General features: G+C 39.0%; 1 protein-coding gene across 2 annotated transcripts in view; it reads left to right on the top strand.

Annotated features, from left to right (window-relative positions):
* TTN (titin) overlaps window positions 1–24,033 on the top strand; it is a 268,971-nt gene that overhangs the window by 155,213 nt on the left and 89,725 nt on the right. For both annotated transcript variants that reach the window (XM_087861792.1, XM_087861790.1), the window contains 34 exons: window positions 847–918; window positions 1,518–1,610; window positions 2,074–2,136; window positions 2,948–3,037; window positions 3,852–3,902; window positions 4,445–4,846; window positions 5,022–5,300; window positions 5,557–5,832; window positions 5,987–6,126; window positions 6,430–6,556; window positions 6,648–6,911; window positions 7,861–8,127; window positions 8,266–8,529; window positions 8,618–8,757; window positions 8,923–9,049; window positions 9,172–9,438; window positions 9,544–9,810; window positions 10,636–10,902; window positions 10,994–11,133; window positions 11,563–11,689; window positions 12,488–12,630; window positions 16,297–16,420; window positions 16,943–17,209; window positions 18,919–19,016; window positions 19,671–19,839; window positions 19,933–20,199; window positions 20,295–20,561; window positions 20,680–20,958; window positions 21,051–21,459; window positions 21,559–21,683; window positions 21,786–22,052; window positions 22,796–23,065; window positions 23,157–23,459; window positions 23,553–23,855. In XM_087861792.1, the coding sequence (XP_087717918.1) occupies window positions 847–918; window positions 1,518–1,610; window positions 2,074–2,136; window positions 2,948–3,037; window positions 3,852–3,902; window positions 4,445–4,846; window positions 5,022–5,300; window positions 5,557–5,832; window positions 5,987–6,126; window positions 6,430–6,556; window positions 6,648–6,911; window positions 7,861–8,127; window positions 8,266–8,529; window positions 8,618–8,757; window positions 8,923–9,049; window positions 9,172–9,438; window positions 9,544–9,810; window positions 10,636–10,902; window positions 10,994–11,133; window positions 11,563–11,689; window positions 12,488–12,630; window positions 16,297–16,420; window positions 16,943–17,209; window positions 18,919–19,016; window positions 19,671–19,839; window positions 19,933–20,199; window positions 20,295–20,561; window positions 20,680–20,958; window positions 21,051–21,459; window positions 21,559–21,683; window positions 21,786–22,052; window positions 22,796–23,065; window positions 23,157–23,459; window positions 23,553–23,855 (7,014 nt within the window). The remainder of the gene's footprint in view (window positions 1–846; window positions 919–1,517; window positions 1,611–2,073; window positions 2,137–2,947; window positions 3,038–3,851; window positions 3,903–4,444; window positions 4,847–5,021; window positions 5,301–5,556; window positions 5,833–5,986; window positions 6,127–6,429; window positions 6,557–6,647; window positions 6,912–7,860; window positions 8,128–8,265; window positions 8,530–8,617; window positions 8,758–8,922; window positions 9,050–9,171; window positions 9,439–9,543; window positions 9,811–10,635; window positions 10,903–10,993; window positions 11,134–11,562; window positions 11,690–12,487; window positions 12,631–16,296; window positions 16,421–16,942; window positions 17,210–18,918; window positions 19,017–19,670; window positions 19,840–19,932; window positions 20,200–20,294; window positions 20,562–20,679; window positions 20,959–21,050; window positions 21,460–21,558; window positions 21,684–21,785; window positions 22,053–22,795; window positions 23,066–23,156; window positions 23,460–23,552; window positions 23,856–24,033) is intronic.

Here is a 24,033-nt window from a genome sequence, read left to right as displayed (position 1 = left end):
GGTTTTCTTTTAATCGGATTACCTATTTATCAAAATTCATTGATAGTTGCACTGAAAATTGGGAAGGCTATCATTTCCATAGCTTTTTTTTAAAAGAAGACAGAAATTTTGTGAGCATTCACAGTTTTGAAGTTTACATGCATAGACACAACGAAATTGATCATACTCTAAGCTAATAATAATGATCACAGCTGTCATGTTCATAATCAAATTATGTAGTAAAAAGCACTAAAGCTATTAAATATTCTAAATTAGACCAAACCTTTTAAGCCTAAATTCAGTATTCAGTTTTAAAGTATGATGCAGGATCATGAGAACAAATAAATAACATTTTTTAAAAAACTGAACATTTCTTTCTACTAATAAAATCTTAACTGGAAGCAAGATATTCAAATGAAGAATAGAGTTCTAACATTTTCTTCACACAGAATTACGGGTATCTAGACTACATTTCTTTGGATATCTCCACTTAAGTAAACTTTATACTTATTTAAATACTCCTCATTACATTACAGTGTTGAATTATGAATTGAATTTGTTGCTATTCAAATTATTCATTTTGTGTTTTGGTCATTTTTGCAACAGTATTGTCTCTGAACAACAGATTGTCTATGTACGTGGATATAAAGTGACTCCCAGTGTTATTTTAATTAATTTGACAACCTTTGATTTAAAAAAAAACAAAACAAAACAAGCACTTCTAGCATAAAGGCTAACTGGCCAGTGCACCAGGTCGCATGCTTTTCATTTTCCTTGCTTTATGTATTATTGCATTTGTCGAGCGTGCTCAACATCTTCATTAGTTTGTTTGTCTTGGTTTACATATAAACCTTTTTGTCTTTTAAGTTCTAAGAAAGAGGCCTGAAGAAGAAGAACCTAAAGTAGAACCTAAAAAACTAGAAAAAATTAAAAAACCAGGTAGGAATCTCAGTAACAATTATCTTTTAACAAAATGGACATGTAACAAAAGGTTTATCTTGTAAACATCATCGGAGTTAAATATAAACATAGCTTCATATTTCGTCTGTGAAACAGTCTGTGCTTTCCATTGTCTGCTTTCTGTTTAAATATCTTTATAGTAATTTCCAGATCCATTCATGTATTTTCATTATTGTTATTACCTTGCCCCTTATCCTTCTGGTAGCGGTGATTGTGAAATAATCGGGTCGGCCGCAAAATAACTTCATGGGAGGGTGTCAACAAATGTGGCACAGAATTTGGGGGCTTTTAAGTGGGTTGATTGTTGTCATTAGCCTATTCTCAAAAGGTGTATTTATTGGGAACTGTTACGGAAGCAATTTAGGAAGGGAGAGCTCCTGGAGCTGGGACGCAAGTGGGTGGAATAAGAGAAAGTAAAATAAACTGAGGCACAGTCAAGGAGAGAAAATAGAAATTAATTGATACAGAAATTAATTGATACAATAGAGCTTTTGAAAAATAGTTTAATCTGATTATTTCAGGTCAGTTGATTTCTAAGTATTCAAATAACACTAGAAAATAATCTCATTATTTTAAAGTACCAGAGCCACCTCCGAAAGCTGTTGAAGAGGCTGAAGTACCTCCAGCTGCTGTTACCAAAAGGGAAAGGAAAGTTCCTGAACCAGTAAAAGGTACAAACTTAAGAGCACTTTCTTAGTTGTCTCTAAAACTGCAAATATGAGTCATTTAAAAAACCATCACACTGTCTTTAAGATTTGAACACACAACCTTAATCTACTCATCACATATGCTTTGATTTTCTTTACCATTTCGCTCTTAGGTGCACTTAGCTAATAATGATCACCCATTTGTTAAAGTAAGTTTTAAGCACAAGGGAAAAAATAGATAATGAGATGAGTAACAACATTAGAACCAATAAAATGCTTTACTATGTTTTCCAAATATTTTGTTTCATATGCAAAATAAACTTAGATCAAATACTTCATTTGGTGACCATATGTGTTTAAATTCTGCTATCTCCCAAGATATATTAAGTCTGCCCAGATTTGGTTTAATTTTGTGAAAAACTTCAAAAATCTTCAAAAAAAAAAAAAACCCTTCAAATAACCAGCTTACAACTGTGAATTATTTTAGTGCCTGAAATTAAGCCAGCAATACCTCTCCCTGCGCCTGAACCAAAACCAAAGCCTGAGCCAGGTAAGCAAGTCCATCCCCAATGTCAACAGCATATTCCTTCATGCTTCTTACAGAGAAGTCAACTAACAAAATTCAGCCAAGCAAATATGAAGATCCAATTGGCTTTACTAAACCATGAAAGGGACAGCACCCTGTCTAGCAAATTGGAGAGGCACTCCAAGGAGTTAATACAAAATGGAATTTTTATAGACAGAGGGTGAGGACGGAAAAGTCATGAGCAAAAGAAAAGGATTGTTCCAGAGGAAGTTGTCTGCTAGAGGAAAAAGCAGGGTTTTTTTTTAATCATGTAGATTATCTCATTCTTTGGGGCATAGAGAGGACCCAACAGACTCATTGGCGCTCACGAAAAGAAAAATTTGCTGGCTGACCAGTTAAGGCCACATGTCTGTGGGGAGGTTGAAACTGCAATTAGACTGGGTACTGAGTCCCATTTTGGGCACTTGGTCTAAGTGACACCATGTTGAGCCTGTGTGTGTGTGTGTGTGTGTGTGTGTGTGTGTGTGTGTGTTTAACAAATATGTAGTTATTTTTAAAAAAGGAAGTAAAAGCATGCATCAGATGATTTATAATGTCCTAATAGATTTTAGAGTATATTATTTTTTATTCCATATAATTAAATCTATTGGAATACATTGACTATATTATTACGTTATACTGTATATAGATCATGCTGTAGTTGGAATATACTATTCTCTGAAAAACTAGTGATTTGAAAATTTCAAAGTTACATCAGAAAAGGCAAATAGGCCACCAAATGAAATTTTAGGAAGAGACGAACGGATACATTAATGCAATGGACATCTCTCTACAGAAGTGAAAATAATCAAACCACCTCCGGTGGAGCCCCCGCCCACCCCCATCGCCGCCCCGGTGACGGTGCCCGTGGTCGGAAAGAAAGCAGGTAGTTATTCTGTAGTTTTCATTTGTTTGTTTTGGTGGCTTAATAAAAGTTTTCATCCTTCATTAAAATGCAAACCCTCTTTTGTTGAAACAGGCATTATTAGCTGGGAGGGGTGGGTCATAAATTCTGGATTAAATTTTCTTCTTCTGATGTTCTTTCCCAACCTAATCTCTCACCCATGGGTACATATTGTGTTTTGATTGGAATATGCATTCCTTCAAAGCATCATTGCTTTATATGCTTTTAAAATTAAGTAACGAGTATGTTCAAGGCTGATGAAATCCAAGAAAACAGACACCCTAAGGGCATACATATAGGCAGCATGTGGATATTCAAATTTCCCACGTGCCCTGTAGGAATCATTTGTCATTTTTTTAAAAAAAGACTGCATATTGACAAAAAGAAAAATTTCTGGAAATAGTGTTGATGATTGCAAATTGTGAATATACTTAATGCAACTAATTGTATACCTTGCGATGGTCAAAAAGGTAAATTTTATGTTAGGTTCATTTTACCTCAATAAAAAAGGGAGAGACAAAAAATAGGAGTAAAATAAAGGCAGTTGCTGAAAGTAATTTTTTAATCCTAAATATGCTGGTAATTTAGCTTGGTCACATCGTTGACCAGAATGATACTGATCAAAATATGCTTTCTTGGAAATATCACAGTATTCTCCATGGAAGTCAGATAAATGAAGCCAATTTCTCTTCATGCATTAATATTTATAATAACATGACTCACCCCTCCTGGTTTACTACTAAGCATAAAATCGGTCTGAAAATTGTTTAAATGCCGAGTGTTCTTTTTATTTCAGAAGCCAAAGCACCTAAGGAGGAGGCTGCCAAGCCGAAAGGTCCCATCAAAGGTAAGAGTCCTTTCCCTGCACCTAAATTGTAACCTTTCACTCTGAGAAACTTTACATTCAAGGGGGAAAAGGTTTCAAAAATTATAACAATCTTTATTATTCCTAATTGATTCTGGTAAAACTAATATGTCTTCTGCTATTTCAAGTAACAAACCTCTAATATTATCCAAGTGGGTATTATGTATAACCAACTATATGTTAGCATAATGAACCCTATAAACTCTTAGCTTCATTCCTCATATACATGGTACTTATACAGGACAGATAAAATAATTAGACCTTAATTGGGACATTTGATATTCGGGTTTAAAACTTGAGAAAGTGAAGAACATTTCTTATTCATGGATTCCTTATGCTAGCTCACTTTCCTATCCGAAAGAAGGCAGTATAAATTCAATTGGCCTTTCAATTGGCCTACTCTTTAATTTTCTGTTCTCATCTTCCAGTTGTGCTATCACTGGTTCGATCCAGCAGGCAGCCAAGTATGCCCTTCTGACCCTTATGAAAATGCTAAATCCGCGTTTAACTTTCTTTTGAATTAGGTGTCGCCAAAAAGACTCCTTCACCAATAGAAGCTGAAAGGAAGAAGTTAAGACCAGGAAGTGGTGGCGAGAAGCCTCCTGATGAAGCCCCATTCACTTACCAGCTAAAGGCTGTGCCCCTGAAGTTTGTGAAAGAAATGAAAGACATCGTCTTGACTGAAGCAGAGTCAGTGGGGTCTTCTGCCATCTTTGAATGTTTAGTCTCCCCCTCCACTGCAATTACGAGCTGGATGAAAGACGGTAGCAATATCCGTGAGAGCCCAAAGCACAGATTCATCGCAGACGGTAAAGACAGAAAGCTGCATATCATGGACGTCCAGCTGTCTGATGCCGGCGAATACACCTGTGTCTTACGTTTGGGAAATAAGGAAAAGACCTCCACAGCTAAACTTGTCGTAGAAGGTAATTTCCAGTCTGCTGAGTATGAGCCCTATTAAACTGTAACACAGCAAACCTCAGTAGTAATTTTTATTGTAACTTGAGCCAAAACCTCTCATTTCCAAGTTTTTTATCCTTGAAGAGATTGTATGTATATTAAAAAGTCTTTGCAGATTTTTAATACCGAAATTCTCCACAGAACTTCCTGTGCGTTTCGTGAAAACACTTGAAGAGGAAGTCACCGTGGTCAAAGGACAGCCGCTGTACTTGAGCTGTGAGTTAAACAAAGAGCGCGACGTAGTCTGGAGGAAGGATGGGAAGATTGTGGTGGAGAAACCCGGCAAAATTGTGCCCGGCGTCATTGGCTTGTTGCGAGCCCTGACCATCAATGACGCAGATGACCAAGACGCTGGAACATACACGGTTACTGTGGAAAATGCCAACAACCTGGAATGTTCATCCTGCGTCAAAGTAGTAGGTTAGTACTTGGCTGGGAAATTGCGTTCTGCTTATTATACTTATTGGTACTTCTTGTTATATTAACAAAACGGAAGAGAGAGTTTTATTTCCCAGCCTTGTACCTTATCTAAGATGGGGGAATATGAACCCATCATAGCAAGTTAATTATATCCAGTTTTGAGAAGTTTTTTCTATTTCTGAAATTTACTAAGGACGTTACTGCTATTACTTGTTCAGATCATGACTATTTTTTTTCTGACCTCATTTTCATGCAGAAGTCATCAGAGACTGGCTGGTGAAACCAATTCGAGATCAGCATGTGAAACCGAAGGGGACAGCTGTTTTTAGCTGTGTAATAGCAAAGGAAACTCCAAACATTAAGTGGTTCAAAGGATATGATGAAATCCCGTTGGAACCGAATGATAAGACTGAGATAGTCAGAGAAGGAAAACAACTATTCCTCAAAGTCAAGAATGCTACCCCAGAAGATATTGATGAATATGCGGTGGAAATTGAAGGGAAAAGATACCCCGCGAAGCTGACACTCGGAGGTATAAAAGTCTTTCCTTATATTCTAAAAGATTAGGTTTTGTGTGTGATTAAGGCAAAATAACACACCAAAAAAAAGGAAGAAAAAAAAAAGACAGACAGCAGTGTTATTAGGTTGTTAAAAGCATTATGATTTTTCATCCCTGACCAATACAGATCGTGAAGTTGAATTGCTTAAACCAATAGAGGACGTCACCATTTATGAGAATGAAAGTGCAAGCTTTGATGCAGAAATCTCAGAGGCCGACATTCCTGGACAGTGGAAACTGAAAGGAGAACTTCTTCGGCCCTCACCTGTGAGTCCCTTCCCATTTTAAGTTGTCAGTCACATAAAATATCCACATTCTATCTTCAGTTTGACATTCACATTTCAATGACAATAGAGTTCTTTCAGGATTCTGAAGTCTCAAAGAGGGGAAGAACTTTGATGCACTGTTTGTGGACAGCTCTGGCAATTTTTTAATATTTTATGACTAGACATTTTTACTCACTTTTATTAGTAGTAGTTTTTAGGACATCTGTAGACATGTGTATCTGAAACATTTCTCCTCACGGGAACTTACCTAATTCAAGTGCTAACCAAGACCATTGTTTTCCAGACCTGTGAAATCAAAGCGGAAGGTGGAAAACGCTTCTTAACTTTGCACAAAGTCAAACTGGACCAAGCTGGAGAAGTCCTTTACCAGGCACTTAATGCGTTTACCACTGCCATCCTGACAGTAAAAGGTATGGGCTTTTAGAACGCATGGAGTGGACTCAACTTCATTTCACAGCCCCTTGCGTTCTGGAAATCTCATTCTTAATGTTTGATTTTCAGAAATCGAACTTGACTTTGTTGTGCCTCTGAAGGACGTCACTGTTCCGGAAAGGCGACAAGCTCGATTTGAATGTGTCCTCACTCGAGAGGCGAATGTGATATGGTCTAAAGGACCTGATATAATCAAGGCATCTGACAAGTTTGATATCATTGTTGATGGAAAGAAACACATTCTTGTCATCAATGATTCTCAGTTTAGTGACGAAGGGGTTTATACTGCTGAGGTGGCGGGCAAGAAGAGCTCGGCACGATTATTTGTTACAGGTAAGAGCTGATGAGATCTGGCTATAGGATCCTGCATGCAAGCACACGAATATATGACTTTAAAGATAGAATGCTTTGTGGGCCATTCTCAGCCTATCAAGAACCAGCGTTGTGGCTGGACCAGCCCTTGTGGTTCTTACTATGCTTGCAAGATGCCCTTGGCAGTAACCATCAGGAAACGTTGAAAGAGACAAGGTTTATTATTTAGAGGACCTGGAAATTACACAGCACTCCTGGGGCCACAGAGCCAGGGGTTTTTGGTTTTGGTTTGGTTTTGTTTCATTTCATTTCATTTGTTTTGTTTTGTTTTGTTTTGTTTTGTTTTGTTTTGTTTTGTTTTGGAGGAGAGGGTGAGGGGTAGAGAGCGGGCCTGGGGTTCCATTTTTATTGTGGTTGAGGGTCGGGGTCTATGGTTTATGGGCTTACTACTCCTTATGGTGAATTTAAAACATAAGAGCAGGAAGTTAAAGTGAGGGAAAGGGAAAAAAAAAAAAAAAAACCAAGCTGCCCAAGTGGTCAGTTATCAAAATCAACCAAGGTCTCAGACACAGAGGAGCCTGTGGGGCATGGTGGGGAGGGGCCCAGCCTGGCTCCTGCTCCGGCCCTGTGGCTGGCAATGTGTTTACGCAAGATGGCCATCTCTGAGGTGGATGTCTGGCAGGCAGAGCTGAAGTCAGGTACTTGTGTTACCGAAAGAAAAGCCAACTCTTAAGGCTTATGGCACAAACACCAAGTTCTAATAGGGATAAGTGACAGTGGGCACCACAACTTTGCTGTCACATCATCACCAAAAGAAGCCCCTTAATTTTTTTTTAATGGAGGATAGATCCATTTGAAAAGAATAAATAAACGCTATGCAAAATGGATCCTTTTGACCTTGGCAGATTAGAGTGGACTATTTTGAAGGTAAACTGTGTTTCTAAGCACATTCTCCATGTTTACACTGCAGGTATAAGGTTGAAATTCATATCGCCTCTTGAAGACCAAACAGTGAAAGAGGGCGAAACAGCAACTTTCGTTTGTGAGCTTTCTCATGAAAAAATGCACGTAGTCTGGTTCAAAAATGATGCCAAACTCCACACGAGCAGAACCGTACTCATCTCATCTGAGGGCAAGACTCACAAACTGGAAATGAGAGAAGTGACACTGGATGATATATCCCAGATAAAAGCTCAAGTTAAGGACCTGAGCTCCACCGCAAACCTGAAGGTCTTAGGTAAACATGACCAACGATGACTACATAGCCGGTTTGGGGATGGCGAGAGGGGGTGGTCTTTGAGTATTTTGCCACTTGTGATTCCAGTAAACTTTAATCTTCACGTTCTCCTGATGATCTGCTGACTGGCTTTTCCAGAGGCCGATCCCTATTTCACTGTGAAATTACATGACAAAACTGGAGTCGAGAAGGATGAGATTATTCTGAAGTGTGAAGTGAGCAAAGACGTGCCAGTGAAATGGTTCAAAGATGGTGAAGAGATTGTACCTTCAACAAAATACTCTATCAAGTCGGATGGCCTGCGCCGCGTCCTAAAAATCAAAAAGGCAGACCTTAAAGATAAAGGCGAATACATGTGTGACTGCGGCACCGACCAGACAAAAGCACATCTTAACGTTGAGGGTGAGTTGCTCAGAATTTGTCAACTCACCCTATCTGTACACGAAGTGTATTTGTTCAGGCATCCTAATGAAACTCTGTGTACTTTCAGCCCGACTGATAAAAGTGGAAAAACCTCTGTACGGAGTAGAATTGTTTGTTGGTGAAACAGCTCGCTTTGAAATTGAACTTTCTGAACCAGATGTTCATGGCCAGTGGAAGTTAAAAGGAGAGCCTTTAACTGCTTCTCCTGTAAGTCAAGATCATTCGATCACACAGGCAGGGGCTTGTTCGGTTGTTTGGGGTGAAAAAAGATAGACTTTGGGTCTAAAATGTCTTGATGATTGGTAGGAATCCCCAGTTATGACAATGACATTCTTCTTGCTCTGTCCCTCTTCCACCTCTCACTCCAAATAGGACTGTGAGATCATCGAAGATGGGAAGAAGCATATTCTGGTCCTTTACAACTGCCAGCTGCCTATGACAGGGGAGGTCTCCTTCCAGGCTGCCAATGCCAAATCTGCAGCCAATCTGAAAGTGAAAGGTATGCTCCGCCTGTCAGCCACCCTTTTGTTATTTTCTTTGCAAGACTTCGAGACCCTGACCTGATTGGGGTTATGAACGGAAGCATAATCTGGCTTCATCCACCCCGTCCTCTCTTTGCAGAACTGCCACTCATCTTCATCACGCCTCTCAGTGACGTTAAAGTCTTTGAGAAAGATGAGGCTAAGTTTGAGTGCGAAGTGTCAAGGGAGCCGAAAACATTCCGTTGGCTGAAAGGAACCCAGGAAATCACAGGTGATGACAAAGTTGAGCTGATAAAGGACGGCACTAAACATTCCTTGGTGATCAAGTCAGCTGCTTTTGAAGATGAAGGAAAATACATGTTTGAAGCCGAAGATAAACACACAAGTGCCAAACTGATCATTGAAGGTAAATATTCTTTATGAAATAGACCACATTTAATTTTTTTTTCTTTTGCTTTTTTATAGTTTCTCCTGAAGGGCAGGAATTAATGAGATTTTCTTTTCTGGATAGGAATCCGACTCAAATTCCTCACCCCACTCAAGGATGTAACAGCCAAAGAGAGGGAGAGTGCTGTGTTCACTGTGCATCTGTCCCACGATAACATCCGGGTTAAGTGGTTCAAGAACGACCAGCGCCTACACACCAGCAGGTCGGTCTGGATGGACGATGAAGGGAAGACTCATTCCATCACATTCAGAGACCTCACTATCGATGATACCTCTCAAATTAAAGTGGAAGCTATGGGGCTAAGTTCAGAAGCTAAACTCACCGTGCTTGGTAGGTGCTTTTTTTTCTATTTATTACATTAAACTCAGCAGAAACTTGTGGAGTATCTATCATATAAAACAGTCTTCCAAGGGTTTATATTGCATGGAAGCAGCCCCTGTCCTTGAAAACTGTCACATTATCAGGCGTCTTTCTAAAATATTTTTACCTAAAAATATGGGGACTTTCAAGTAATGAAGACTCGGGCTCACAAAATAGCCAGTTCAGATAAGAAATAAAACTCCTAATTATTGAGCCCTGTCATGTTTAAAGTAGGGCTATAAATACTTCCCATCTCCTCCCTTTATCAAAATGATTCCAGGAAAGTGTTTTCAAACTTCTAATAAGAGAGGAAACACGGAAATTACAGTCATAAAAGTCATTGTTTCTCTTGGCCCCTTATATCAAGTATGTAACGTACGAAGTCTAACATATCTAGAAACTGTAAATGGCAAACTATTGATAGAAGAAAAACTAACAATGTGAATCTGAAAGCTTAAGGATGGACATAATGGATTCGCTAAGGAATTAGAAATTTGGCTGAGTCATGAAGGAACACGTCATTATATTTGAAGCTAAATTTCATAGTGTCTTTCAAACTACGGTCAATAACATACTTCAAAATATAAGATAGATGGATTAGTTCTTGATAAATCACACGCATTGGTTCCCTTGCTACCATATAGAGAACTTCTGAACATAAACATGTTAAATAAGCGAAAGCTTGGTACAGTGTTAAAGTACGCCCAGAACTCTGTGAGCTGCCTCTTGAACGTTCCCAGGGATTGCGTTTCCTCGGTGGTTAATGAAATGTTTCCACTTATACTTCACTTGCAGAGGGAGATCCATACTTTACCGGAAAGCTTCAAGATTACACTGGCGTAGAGAAAGATGAAGTGATTCTACAGTGTGAAATTAGCAAAGCAGACGCGCCGGTGAAATGGTTTAAGGATGGGAAGGAAATAGAGCCATCTAAAAATGTAGTTATTAAGGCAGATGGCAAGAAGCGCATACTCACCCTAAAGAAAGCCTTGAAATCAGATATCGGGCAGTATACCTGCGACTGTGGCACAGATAAGACCTCAGGAAAGCTTAACATCGAAGGTGAGGAGATTTCCGTGAGTTCGACTCTTGAAGCCGCTGGGGTTGTTTCTGCCAGAGGCTGATGACCCATGCCGCCCCTTCCCTTTTCTAGATCGGGAGATCAAGCTGGTGCGGCCTCTGCACAGTGTGGAGGTGATAGAGACTGAGACGGCCCGCTTTGAAACCGAAATCTCTGAGGAGGATATCCATGCCAACTGGAAACTCAAGGGAGAGGCTCTACTCCAAACACCTGTGAGGCTATTTCTGAGCTTGTCAACACCTAGCGGAGCTGTGTGAAATAAAAAGGACAGGCAAAAAGTCAGAGTGCGTGCAGGGCATTTAAAACACGATATCGGGTTCTCTATCAGGCCGTAAGCCAAAGAGAGACACTGGGATCTACAAATGCACACGACTGCACATTTGCCTTCTTTTTGCCGCAGCGTAGCGGTATAAGGTCGTAGGTACCCCGCGATGCTGCTAGTTGGTTCCGAATTGCACAGATAGAATACATCTTGCTTTCTTGATAGTACCTGCAGACTTTATTTCATAAAAAAGAGCTTAAAATTATATCAAATATCCCTGCTAATTATTTGTAATGTTCCTTTCCTTAAGCTAGGATGGCCTCAGAAGAAAATACCAAAGATTGTTTCCTACGAAACCTTTTTTTCTCTCTTGGCACAGGATTGTGAGATCAAGGAAGAAGGCAAAATGCACTTCCTGATTTTGCACAACTGCCGCCTGGACCAGACCGGCGGGGTGGATTTCCAAGCTGCCAACGTGAAATCTAGTGCCCACCTCCGAGTGAAACGTAAGTTGGATGTGTTTCTGGTGAAAAGAAAGGATGTGCTTTTGTAGAAAATGAATGTAAATGAATTGGAATGATTTAATGAATTAGAAAACATTATCGAAGTCCAGAAACTGGCTTTCTTGCATTTACTTCTTTGACATCCTACCATACACAAGGTTCAAATTCCAAAGTTTTGGAAATTTCTCTGACCTTGCTTGCCCTTGGAACAAAAGAAAATCGAGCAAGTCATATTCTCCTGCTGTGTCCTCCTTCCATTCAGAGTAGTAATGCATGCCACGGGAGTCTAACTCAGCGCTCCGAAAGACCACATCCCTCGATGGCTGTTCAACTATAGCACTACAGAAAAACTCGGCTGTGTGGGCACCTCAGACTCAAGAAGGGAGGCGGGGTGCATGGGCTAACATTTTTGGAAGGCGCAAAGTGTTTGCTGGATGTGGACAGGCTATGTGATCGCGGGGCCCCGTCCTCTCCCAATCACAGTGTTAGTTATTTTGGAAGTCACATACCACATGTAGCAAGAGGAACTTGATGCCTGGCAGAGAGACAGATGCAGCACAGATTTCTTGCTGACCTCGTGTATCACCACGAAAGGGCCCCTACAAATCCCCACCCTCCGGCCACCAGCTCTCCCCTTCTCGGCACCAAGAGGCCACGTTCACATGAGAGTTAAGCCAGTGGCCAGTCCTGCAGCTCTTTCCTTCCTGAAGAGAGCAACCGTGAAGATTAGTAACTAAGTGTATTTATTCTTTTGGAATTACAAAATGAGTGATCCCGAGCTGTTTCCTTCTTCTCGCAAAGCACGAGTAATTGGTCTTCTGAGGCCTCTGAAGGATGTCACGGTGACCGCAGGGGAGACAGCCACCTTTGACTGCGAGCTCTCTTACGAGGATATCCCGGTGGAATGGTATCTCAAAGGGAAGAAACTGGAGCCCAGCGATAAGGTAAGAAAGCAGTCGTGTGGTTGCCATGCCCTGCTCTTCCTTTTACTCTCATGCTGTCTTCACCTGTATGTTCCTGGTCTTTGCTCTTTCTAGTGTCCCTTGCCCATCCCTACTCTAGCCTGATTTCCGCTGGAATTGTAAAGCAGATGCATCACATCTTTGTTGGATTTAACCTGATGGTATTTTTATGGAAATGGAAATAAAAATGTTAAGTACGATAAGGTGTTTCGTTTTTTGAGGAAAAGGCAAATGCTGATTAGCTATCAGTGAGAGTTTGTTTGATTAACCGGAAGACAGGAGGGATCAAAAAGGCCTTCTGATCAGAGATGCCTTGTAACAACAGCCCACATTAAGTTTTGTGACTAATTCTCTCCCTGCTCTCTAGTGTTCTGCATATAAGGGGATTAAGAAGAGAAGATGGAAATTCCATTTCAGGCAGTTGATCGAGTAGTTGAGATAACTTCTGGGCAGATTTGCTCTTCAAGCATTTTTCCAAAGCTATTTTTAACCCTCAAGTGCTTTGAGCTGTGCAAATTCCAGAATGCCAAGTGGACTATTTACAGTGCAGCTGACAGTTGTGACCAGAAGGAGGGCTCTGAGGTTATCCACATGCGTGAGCAACTATACATTAAGTTTGAGGAAATAACCAGCTCTCAGTGTTAGGTCTTCTTTGCCCAAAATTTGGCCGTAAGTAAAAACTGAGGAGACCATTCAGATAGACCCAAAATACAATTTCCCTAAATCGAGCTCTCTCTTCTGTCTCCCACAACAGTCTGTATGTTTAAATTATCTTGATAATTCTCCATTAATTTTGAATTCTTGGAATAAAACCTACAGAGAATGTCCAACATGGGTTGGAAATAAAGCATAGGGCAGTACATTATTCTAGGACATTTTTTTCCCCCAATATTTAAAAAAATAATATTGAAGATGGCATCATGGCTTCAATACAAAGCAAACTTTTAAGAGCTGAAGGGATATAACTTAAAAGGGATTCAGGTAGCAAAGAGCCACAAAGTTGAGTAAAGTAATGAATAAGAAGGCAAATGCCTTTGAACAACTGTAGTAAAACAAACGAAAAAACAAGTGTTCTACCAGAGCAATTAAAGAGGAATTCAGGAACAAAGTCCGCCTGTTACACAGACAGTGCTGGCCAACCAGTCTCTTTTTTGACCAAGGACAGAAAAAGGCTCTGTGCATTCAAATGGCAGCATGAGAATTAAGTTACATGTGAGGACACTTCCCCTGCAGCGAGGTCTTCTAAATACTGAACTTGGTGATAAAGGCATCTCCACCTTCAAATTTGGTCTTCTTTTTTGAAATGTACATTTGTCCTATGAAGTGTGGTTTCATTGTTTTCATGTCCAAATGCAGAGAACTGATTGACTTTTCAAGATCCTTTGGACATTTGTAAAACTCAAGATTTCAATAGAGGAACACTGCTTAAGGACAATATTATTCTTTTGCTACTGAGTATCTTTTGGTCAAATTGAGAGCTTTTTTAATTAAAAGATCAGTCTCATTATTTCTAATGTAAAAAAAAAAAGCTCTATTTTATTTGAAATGTAGGTTCCTAAAAAATTTATCCACACTTCTTTTATTTAAAAAAAATGACTATATATATACATGTATATATATATACACACACACACACATACACTAAACTTCTTTCTGGGAATAAAAAAGATCACCTTACTACAATTCTCTGGGGCCTCCTTGTGTCTCTTTTGGCATAAGAATTTTAATTCTTTACTTTAGCCATCCAAAACATTTCAGCTGTTTCTGAACTTGTTCTTGTATTACTTCTATGTCTCTCTTTTAAAAGAACTTAAAGAGGGGTTCCTAGGTGGCTCCGTCGGTTAAGCATCTGCCTTCAGCTCAGGTCATGATCTTAGGGTCCTGGGATCAAGTCCCTCATTGGGCTCGCTGCTAACTGGGGAATCTGCTTCTCTGTCTCCTACTGCCCCCACCAGCGCTCACGTTGTCTCTCTCAAATAAATAAAATCTAGAAAAAAAAATTAAATATAACTGTGAAGTAATAAAGTAATTTATTACATTTTGCAGGTTTTGTTTAAATCTCTCATAACAAATTTGCTAACACCAATTTAATTCAGGCCTTTCAACTTCAGCTTGCAAAATATTTAGCCTCCAAAACTACACCAAACAAATACAGGTGATTGGAATAGGAAATCAAAAAAGAAAATTTTAGAGAAAACGAGTCCCACTCCCACTTTGGCCATCAGTCTGAGAAAGCACTGCTAAGTCCTAATTGGCCTTTTAATAATTATGAATTTAAGCTTAAACAGCTTGGTCACAGTCATATGCCTTATTACAGCAATTTGCATCCATGATAGGTTAACAATATTTTAAAAGGATAATCTCTTAACGTTATCCTTACAAACATAAGCCACCACAAAATTCACCTTAGTTTTTCCTTTTTTAACATAAACAGGGTTCATTGTATTTATTTATTGATTGAGCTATTTATTGAGAACCACTGTTCTGAGACAAATTCTTGGTAACAGAATATTCTAGAGCAGCCTCAGAGGAATTTAAATGATAAAACAATGTGTAAACGAATAAGCTATATCTGTGGATTGGTTGGAATCTGAAATACTTTAAAAGAATAGCCCTAATTCACAGTCCAAAATTTATTTTGAAGTATCATGACAAAAACAATTTTTTTCCCATTCAAGCACCATGTTGAATAAGTAACTATGATGCTAGGACGTGTCTTAATTACCTTCTCCTGTCAGTTTGTGTTCCCTTATTATGTTTTTGACCTTTCTCAGTTATTAAGGTCGTTATATTAGCAGCCATGCCCTTCATTGAGGAAAATCTTCATATGAAACTTTATTCTTGACCTCTTCCTTCACACCAGAATAATAAATAGTTTCACTGGTAAAAAATTTTACATTACTCTTAACTCTAAATGAACTCTTAAGTAGTGCAAAATCGATCTCGATGACAGGGCACAGGATCTTGCAGACGTTCCTCCCGCAGAACTAGAAAAAGCCCTGATCGTCTTAGCGTTATTACTGTGAAGATGGCCCTGTCTGCAGGCTGATTTTTAATTGTGCTAAGTCGCAATTATGGGCCCTAATGACAGCCCATATCAATGTGGTATATTGTTTTGGACAACTCATTTTCCTACAGACTCTCTCTTCAAACCACCTAAGGTTGCATTTACAACAAGAATCTCTCATCCAAATATTAACAGCGATGGCAGCATTTGTCTTGATATTCTAAGATCATGATTTGCCGCTTACTATGTGCAGTAATTTTTTCCTTCCTTTCATGATTTAGCTTTTCTAAGTTCTATCATATATATAAACTCAGTAGCAGAAATGGAAGAAAATATTTACCTATCTATATAAATACATATACAGAAGTATAAACAGAAATTTGCCTAGGCATTTCAACATAAAAGGCCACCCAATAATATGTAAGGGTACTTAGGAAAGCCTAAAACTTCCTTAAAAGATTCCAAACTACTGGTTAAAATCATTTTCAAAGGCATATTGCTCTATATATGATTATACAACTTGGAAAGCACTATTTCAAATTATTTACCTAAGTGAATTAAATGTACCTATGTATGTATGGAACTGCTGTTTCATATAGTCTTAAACTGTACTTTTTTTTTTTTTTTAATAAAAACACTAGGTGGTCCCACGTTCAGAAGGAAAAGTTCATACACTTACTCTAAGGGATGTAAAGTTAGAAGATGCTGGAGAAGTCCAACTAAGAGCAAAAGATTTCAAAACTCATGCCAATCTCTTCGTGAAAGGTAATTACAAGGCTTATTTTTAAAAACATGCATACTGCAGAGGTTCATAAATGATGTCAGCTCTCAATTATGATGAGTACCACAGATGATTAAAATCCATCAAATATCCAAATTTTACTTTTTGGCTTAATGAAATAGTTCACAGACTATTTAAAAAACAAAGAGTCAAAACGGACTAGAATATGTTTTACTTCCTCTTTCTGTCCCCTCTGTTTATGTTGCTCTCAATAAATGGCTCGAGGAAGAATTATTATCAAACAGAGTATCTACCACTTTATTAACCAAGGCTCGGCTACTACGTCCTTGATGTTTCATATTGTTTAAGACAACACCTTTCCTCTGTATGTACAAATAATGATGAAACATCATTATTAGAGGAAAGCATCCAAGTGGAATCAAAACGTACAATGAAATTTAAAAACAGAAAAAGCCCTGGCAATTTCAGAAGAAGGTTGAGGAGGTGCTCAAAGTCTTGGAGAAGGAAAGGAAAACTACCTTGGCTAATTAGTGTGATTCTTTCAGAACCCCCCGTTGAGTTCACTAAGCCTCTTGAGGACCAGACGGTCGAAGAAGAAGCCACCGCAGTACTAGAGTGTGAAGTATCCAGAGAAAATGCTAAGGTGAAATGGTTCAAAAACGGGACAGAAATTCTCAAAAGCAAGAAGTATGAAATTGTGGCTGATGGCAGGGTCAGAAAACTTATTATACACGGCTGTACCCCAGAGGATATTAAAATGTACACTTGTGATGCTAAGGATTTTAAGACTTCCTGTAACCTGAACGTCGTGCGTAAGTATTCTTCTTACATGGGACTTTTCATTGCAACTCTTTGATAACAACAACAGCAACAACAAAAAAGCCTTGCCACCTTTTGCATGCCCTTCTTGGCCTAACTGCTTTCTTGGCAACTTATAGTATCAGTAGTGACATAACCTGATCCTTTATGTGTTTTAAAAAAAAGAAAGAAAGAAAAAAGTTGTTCTACTACATCTGGTCTGATAAGGACATATTGATCACTTTCACTGTGCTTCTGACTAGTGAGTAGAGGTGCTCTTTGTCTACGGGGGTAAAGCTACTATCAGAATATCCTGAGACAGATAAGGACACATTGAATGGAAGAGACAAGAAAGGAGTCATGATTTAAAAAAAGAAAAAAAGAGAAAGAAAGGCAAGCAATTTCCACTTGGAAAGAAATGAATTCTCAGGTGTGAGGAACAACGAGAAAATGAGCATGAAATTTCAGTTTGAATAGGATTACGCTAAAGTCCGCTGTAATATAAGACCCACTTACGTAATGCTATCTCTGAAAATAAAGGATAATAAGGTGGAGTGAAGCCTGGATTCTTGGAGTCCTGTGAATGAAGAGAACACTCATGGTTTTTAGCATTACTTCTTCCTTTGGTGAAAAATACATCTTGTTTCGAAATGTCACATGCTAGCTCCCTTCTTCCTTCATTCGTTTGTCCAGTGATAACATTTTTCAGTGTGTATTTTTGTGCAATAGCTGCTCTTTGGTTTAGTGGCTTCCCATCTGTCAACAGCTACAAAATAGTGGCTTTGATTGTGCTTCATACATCTTGTACTGTTTTATTCTTTCGTCTTTGTGGTTGCTCTGCTTTTAGCTAATGAGGGAGTAGCTTCTTGGGTCTCCTTTATCCCCTTGTCATCTACTTTGTTGCCACGCCAAGAAGGCTCAGCCACCATGAGCATATCTTCCAGCCTACTGGCCAGCATTTGTGTCCCAGAATTTCACTGATCAACAGCGATCATCCTGGGAAGGACTCACAAGGAGCCCTAAAAGAAGGAAGGACAGGGGGGCAGGCCGCTCTCTGATCCTACACGTCTGCTGACTTTATTCTGGGAATAAATGAAACAAAATATTAAAAAACAAATCAGCCACCCATACAAAACCCATTGCTTTGTTGCACTAATAGATGCCTGACTTATGTGTGATATCTTTGAAGCTGATAAAAGAAAAAAAAAAAAAAGCTAAGCATGTGTGATTTCAATTGCAAACTCCTTCCTCTGAGCCATAGGCAAGAATGGCTGTAGCACTTCAAGCTGCATTATCACTGAATTCTGCTCATTTCTCAATGATTATGGAGCCTGCCTTAAACAAAATAATGTTTCTTTGCTACTGGTGTTTCCTTTAACAATATCAGCTTTCAACTCTGGAGCAGTATCAAGGAGAATTTTTCTTTCAGCTGTCGTTCAGGAGAACCTTGTTGGTGATCGATAGGTGATAGATATAGACATATAGATATAATTAGCTGGACATATAGTATGCCACATAGTTTTATGAAAGCTACAGGGATATGTAAAATACAAAAGCAAAGTATCATGCATGAATGGCAGCTCCAAGTGCTTTCAAAGTCCGTTATAGCCTATTAAGATGGAAAGGCCCTGCAAAAGACTAACTTTTTCTTAATATATACCGCAGTAATGTAGAGTAAATTGCTATAAACCTCATTTTGAATTCTGATGATCTTCTCTTACAGCTCCTCATGTGGAATTCTTAAGACCACTTACCGATCTTCAAGTTAAAGAAAAAGAAATGGCTCGGTTTGAGTGTGAACTTTCCAGAGCAAATGCTAAGGTCTGTGACTGTCTGACTGCTCTCTTGTGTTGTCAGATACCTTTGTTTACTTTGGGCCTAGACAAAATGGAAAAAAAAGAAAGTGAATCAAACCTATCTCTGAGTATCATTTTGCCTTTAGATTAAATATTATTACTTTGGTGTTGAAATACATACTTGATTTCATTGTTTTCTTTATAGTATTATTCATCCACTATCACTTGAAAAACAATGGACTCACAATCAGGAGATTCAGATATTATTGCTATGGGCCATGTGAAATTGCTATGTTCTTAGACTATGAACAAATACCTGCAGTTTCATGTGTCTCATTAACAACTGTTGGCAAGTCAACTTTGAGTCTCCGTTTACACGTCCAGAAAACAAAGGACTTAATCCGCATGATATCTGAAGCCCTGAATGGCTCTAAACTTACAGGATCCCATTATCTTTAATAACTGATAGTAGCATCACAGCAGCTCACTTAATAACTGAAGAAGTTTGTTCCTGCCCTTTTGGGTTTAGGTTATTTGTATTTACCGCTTTGGTTCTTCTTCACACCATAGTCCTGTTGGTGATTTTCAAAAAAACTCAAAATCCTAATTCCTCTTAAGGACACATATGTGAAGGAACAATAAGAAAACTGATAAAAGTATCTATGTATCTCAAATATAGGTTCAGTGGTTTAAAGATGGTGCTGAAATTAAAAAGGGCAAAAAATATGACATCATATCTAAGGGAGCAGTGCGCATTCTTGTCATCAACAAATGTCTCCTGGATGATGAAGCAGAATATTCCTGTGAAGTAAGGACAGCAAGAACTTCTGGCATGCTGACTGTACTGGGTAAGGCTGAAGTCTTTCTTTGCAGAAGCATATGTTTTGGAAAACAATAATTTTCAGTTTAACTCAACGTTGTTCTTGCTGCTATTCTTGCAGAAGAAGAAGCTGTCTTTACAAAAAATCTTGGCAACGTTGAGGTTAGCGAAACAGACACTATAAAACTGGTTTGCGAAGTCTCCAAGCCTGGAGCAGAAGTGGTTTGGTACAAAGGGGATGAGGAGATCATTGAAACAGAAAGATATGAAATCCTTACCGATGGACGAAAGAGAATCCTGACCATTCAGAACGCTCATCTTGAGGATGCTGGCAGCTACAACTGCCGACTCCCAAGTTCCCGAACTGATGGCAAAGTCAAAGTACATGGTATGAAAATTACATCATAGTTTAAGAACTCCTACTTGATGCATTTAAGGTACCGATGCTGAAGTTTTTAATACCTCGCACCTGCTTCTTTCCAGAACTTGCTGCTGAATTTATCTCAAAGCCTCAAAACCTTGAAGTACTTGAAGGAGAAAAGGCTGAATTTGTCTGCACTATATCAAAGGAAAGCTTTGAAGTCCAGTGGAAGAGGGATGATAAGACACTTGAATCTGGAGACAAATATGACATCATTGCTGATGGCAAAAAGAGGATCCTGGTTGTGAAAGATGCCACATTACAAGATATGGGAACTTACGTAGTCATGGTTGGAGCCGCCAGAGCAGCAGCTCACTTGACAGTAATTGGTAAGTTTGTTTTGGCTTCGTGGGTTCACTTACATGTGTCTCTACTTTGGTCCTTCTTCTTCTTTTTTTTTTTTCTTTTGTCCTTCTTCATACTATAAGAATTGTCTGTTGCTTTCAGAAAAACTCAGGATCATAGTTCCTCTTAAGGACACTCGTGTAAAGGAACAACAAGAAGTCGTCTTCAACTGTGAAGTCAATACGGAAGGTGCCAAGGCCAAATGGTTCAGAAATGAAGAGGCCATATTTGATAGTTCAAAATACATTATTCTCCAGAAAGACCTGGTCTACACCCTCAGAATTCGAAATGCACAATTAGATGATCAAGCCAATTATAGTGTGTCTCTGACCAATCACAGAGGTGAAAATGTTAAGAGTGCTGCTAATCTAATAGTAGAAGGTAAGGCACTTAAATGGAATTAACAAGAGTTTTATGTCAACGTCTATTATGAACACAGTTCAAGTCAACATTATTCTTCTCCTTTACAACAGAGGAAGACCTTAGGATTATTGAGCCTCTTAAAGATATTGAAACAATGGAGAAGAAAACAGTCACATTCTGGTGCAAGGTGAATCGCCTCAATGTAACACTGAAGTGGACTAGAAATGGAGAAGAGGTGCCTTTGGACAACCGGGTTTTATACAGAATTGATAAATATAAGCACTCTCTAATCATTAAAGACTGTGGCTTCCCTGATGAGGGTGAATACATGGTCACCGCTGGACAAGATAAATCTGTTGCCGATCTTCTGATCATAGAAGCCCCGACAGAATTTGTAGAGCACTTGGAAGACCAGACAGTCACTGAGTTTGATGATGCGGTCTTCTCCTGCCAGCTCTCCAGAGAGAAGGCAAATGTGAAATGGTACAGAAATGGAAGAGAAATCAAAGAAGGCAAAAAGTAAGTGAAAGCCTCTTAAGTTCTCTTTCTGTAACTACCTGTATATGTTTGACAATTTAGTGATCATTATGCAAGCTAACCAATAATTTGATCTCTTAGATACAAATTTGAAAAAGATGGAAGTACACATAGACTCATTATAAAAGACTGCAGGCTGGATGATGAGTGTGAATATGCTTGTGGAGTAGAAGACAGAAAATCTCGAGCCAGACTTTTTGTGGAAGGTACATACTGAATGAAAGGACAATTTTAGTATTGGTACCAGTTTTAAAGGTTATTAACCCAAATATGAACGTCTTTGTATTCATTTTATATTTTCTTTTCAGAAATCCCTGTTGAGATCATCAGGCCTCCCCAAGATATTCTCGAAGCCCCTGGTACTGATGTTGTCTTTTGGGCTGAGCTCAACAAAGATAAGGTGGAAGTTCAGTGGCTAAGAAATAACATGGTTATTGTTCAGGGTGACAAACACCAGATGATGAGTGAAGGAAAGATACACAGGCTACAGATTTGTAATATTCAACCTCGTGACCAGGGTGAATACAGATTTATTGCCAAAGACAAAGAAGCCAGAGCTAAGCTTGAACTGGCAGGTAAATCCCTTTCTTTTATTTTCAGGTATCCTCACAATATCACAGATACTCTGTTAAGTTTCAGATTTCACAATTAATGCGATAATGCTTGTGAAAGCCTTTTATTTCTGCTAGGCTCTATCCACACGTAACTATTCTAATGTCTCTTACCACGAAGTGTCCTGAGTTAGAGGTCATTGATAGCATTCTTCTTTACGTGCTAGAACCTTGAACAGGTACTGGCTCATGGTGGCTGTTCATTAATTCCTAGAATTAACATATTGCCCTCAAAGTCATCCCCAAAAACCCAGACCTAGAGAAAGCGCTGGTCTCTTCTATTTTCCAAACCTCTCTGGAGCCTCTTAGGTCTGTTCTCATCCTGACTCAAGCTTTCAAGACATCCTTATGGGTTATTCTAAAAAAGCCGTGACTGTTTCCCTTGTACATAAAAATTTTGTCTAGTTTATCTTGAACTAAGTATGACATGCCTACTTTATAAAAACCAACATGTTTTGTACTATATTTAGTTCCCTGTTATTATTTTTGGCAAAGAAAAGAGATTTTACGGTTTTATATCATTCTTCATCCTCTGATCTCAAGTCTGACAATTTGCAAAAGCAGCTCTGGCTGCTCTGAAGTTATTGTGCTATACTTCCAAGGTCATGTAACCAATATTTGCTAACAAATACATCGTAAAGAAGCTATGGTGTAGCTGGACTGTAATACATAACTCAAGAGCATTCCCATGTTCTTTTTCTCACTAGCTGCACCTAAAATCAAGACAGAAGATCAGGATCTTGTGGTTGACGTTGGCCAGCCTCTGACGATGGTGGTGCCCTATGATGCCTACCCTAAAGCGGAAGCTGAGTGGTTTAAAGAAAACGAACCTCTGTCTTCAAAAACTGTTGAAACTACAGCTGAACAAACTTCTTTCAGGATTTTAGAAGCTAAGAAAGGAGACAAAGGAAGGTATAAAATTGTGCTTCAGAACAAACATGGAAAAGCAGAAGGATTCATCAATTTAAAAGTTATTGGTAAGCCCTTGCATCAGTTGGACTTGATTGGCAAAGCACAATTAAAAGCACGGTAACACACTAAAAGAAAAATTTTATGTATGAATTTCAGATGTCCCAGGGCCAGTACGTAACTTAGAAGTGACAGAAACATTTGATGGTGAAGTAAGCCTTGGTTGGGAAGAGCCATTAACCGATGGTGGAAGCAAAATCATAGGTTATGTTGTTGAAAGACGTGACATCAAAAGGAAGACGTGGGTTCTGGCCACTGATCGTGCAGACAGTTGTGAGTTTACTGTCACTGGACTACAGAAAGGTGGAGTTGAGTACCTATTCCGTGTCAGTGCAAGGAACAGAGTTGGCACTGGTGAACCAGTAGAAACAGATAACCCTGTAGAAGCAAGGAGTAAATATGGTAAGAAGTTTTTAAGTAAATTGCAAATGAGCTCATCTTGCTTTTATCCCTGATTTAACCCAAAGCTGTGTTTTCTTCTGTGATGAAATCCAGATGTTCCAGGCCCTCCTTTGAACGTAGCCATCACTGATATAAATAGATTTGGGGTCTCACTGACATGGGAGCCACCAGAGTATGACGGAGGAGCTGTGATCACAAACTACGTTATTGAATTAAGAGATAAGACTTCTATCAGATGGGACACTGCCATGACAGTAAGAGCTGAAGACCTATCTGCAACTGTCACTGATGTGGTGGAAGGACAAGATTACAGTTTCCGGGTCAGAGCCCAAAACCGAATTGGAGTGGGGAAACCAAGTGCGGCCACGCCCTTTGTCAAAGTTGCTGATCCAATTGGTAAGCCCATCAAAAAAAGGAAATAAGTACTTTATGAAATCTAGAAATTAGGCCTATTAAAATAATGAAAAGGTAGAACATCAGAAAGATGTGCACAAATCATAGAAATCCAGACCATGCCTACTTAGTGAATTCAGCAAGCCTGATTATTTTAACGGGGCTGATAGAAATGACTATG

This window comes from Ursus americanus, chromosome 1 (genome assembly GCF_024610735.1).
Source record: "Ursus americanus isolate L20-20 chromosome 1, mUrsAme1.1.p, whole genome shotgun sequence".
Taxonomy (NCBI): Eukaryota; Metazoa; Chordata; class Mammalia; order Carnivora; family Ursidae; genus Ursus; species Ursus americanus.
The sequence above is the reverse complement of the archived record's forward strand: the minus strand, read 5'-3'. Positions and strand labels throughout refer to the sequence as shown.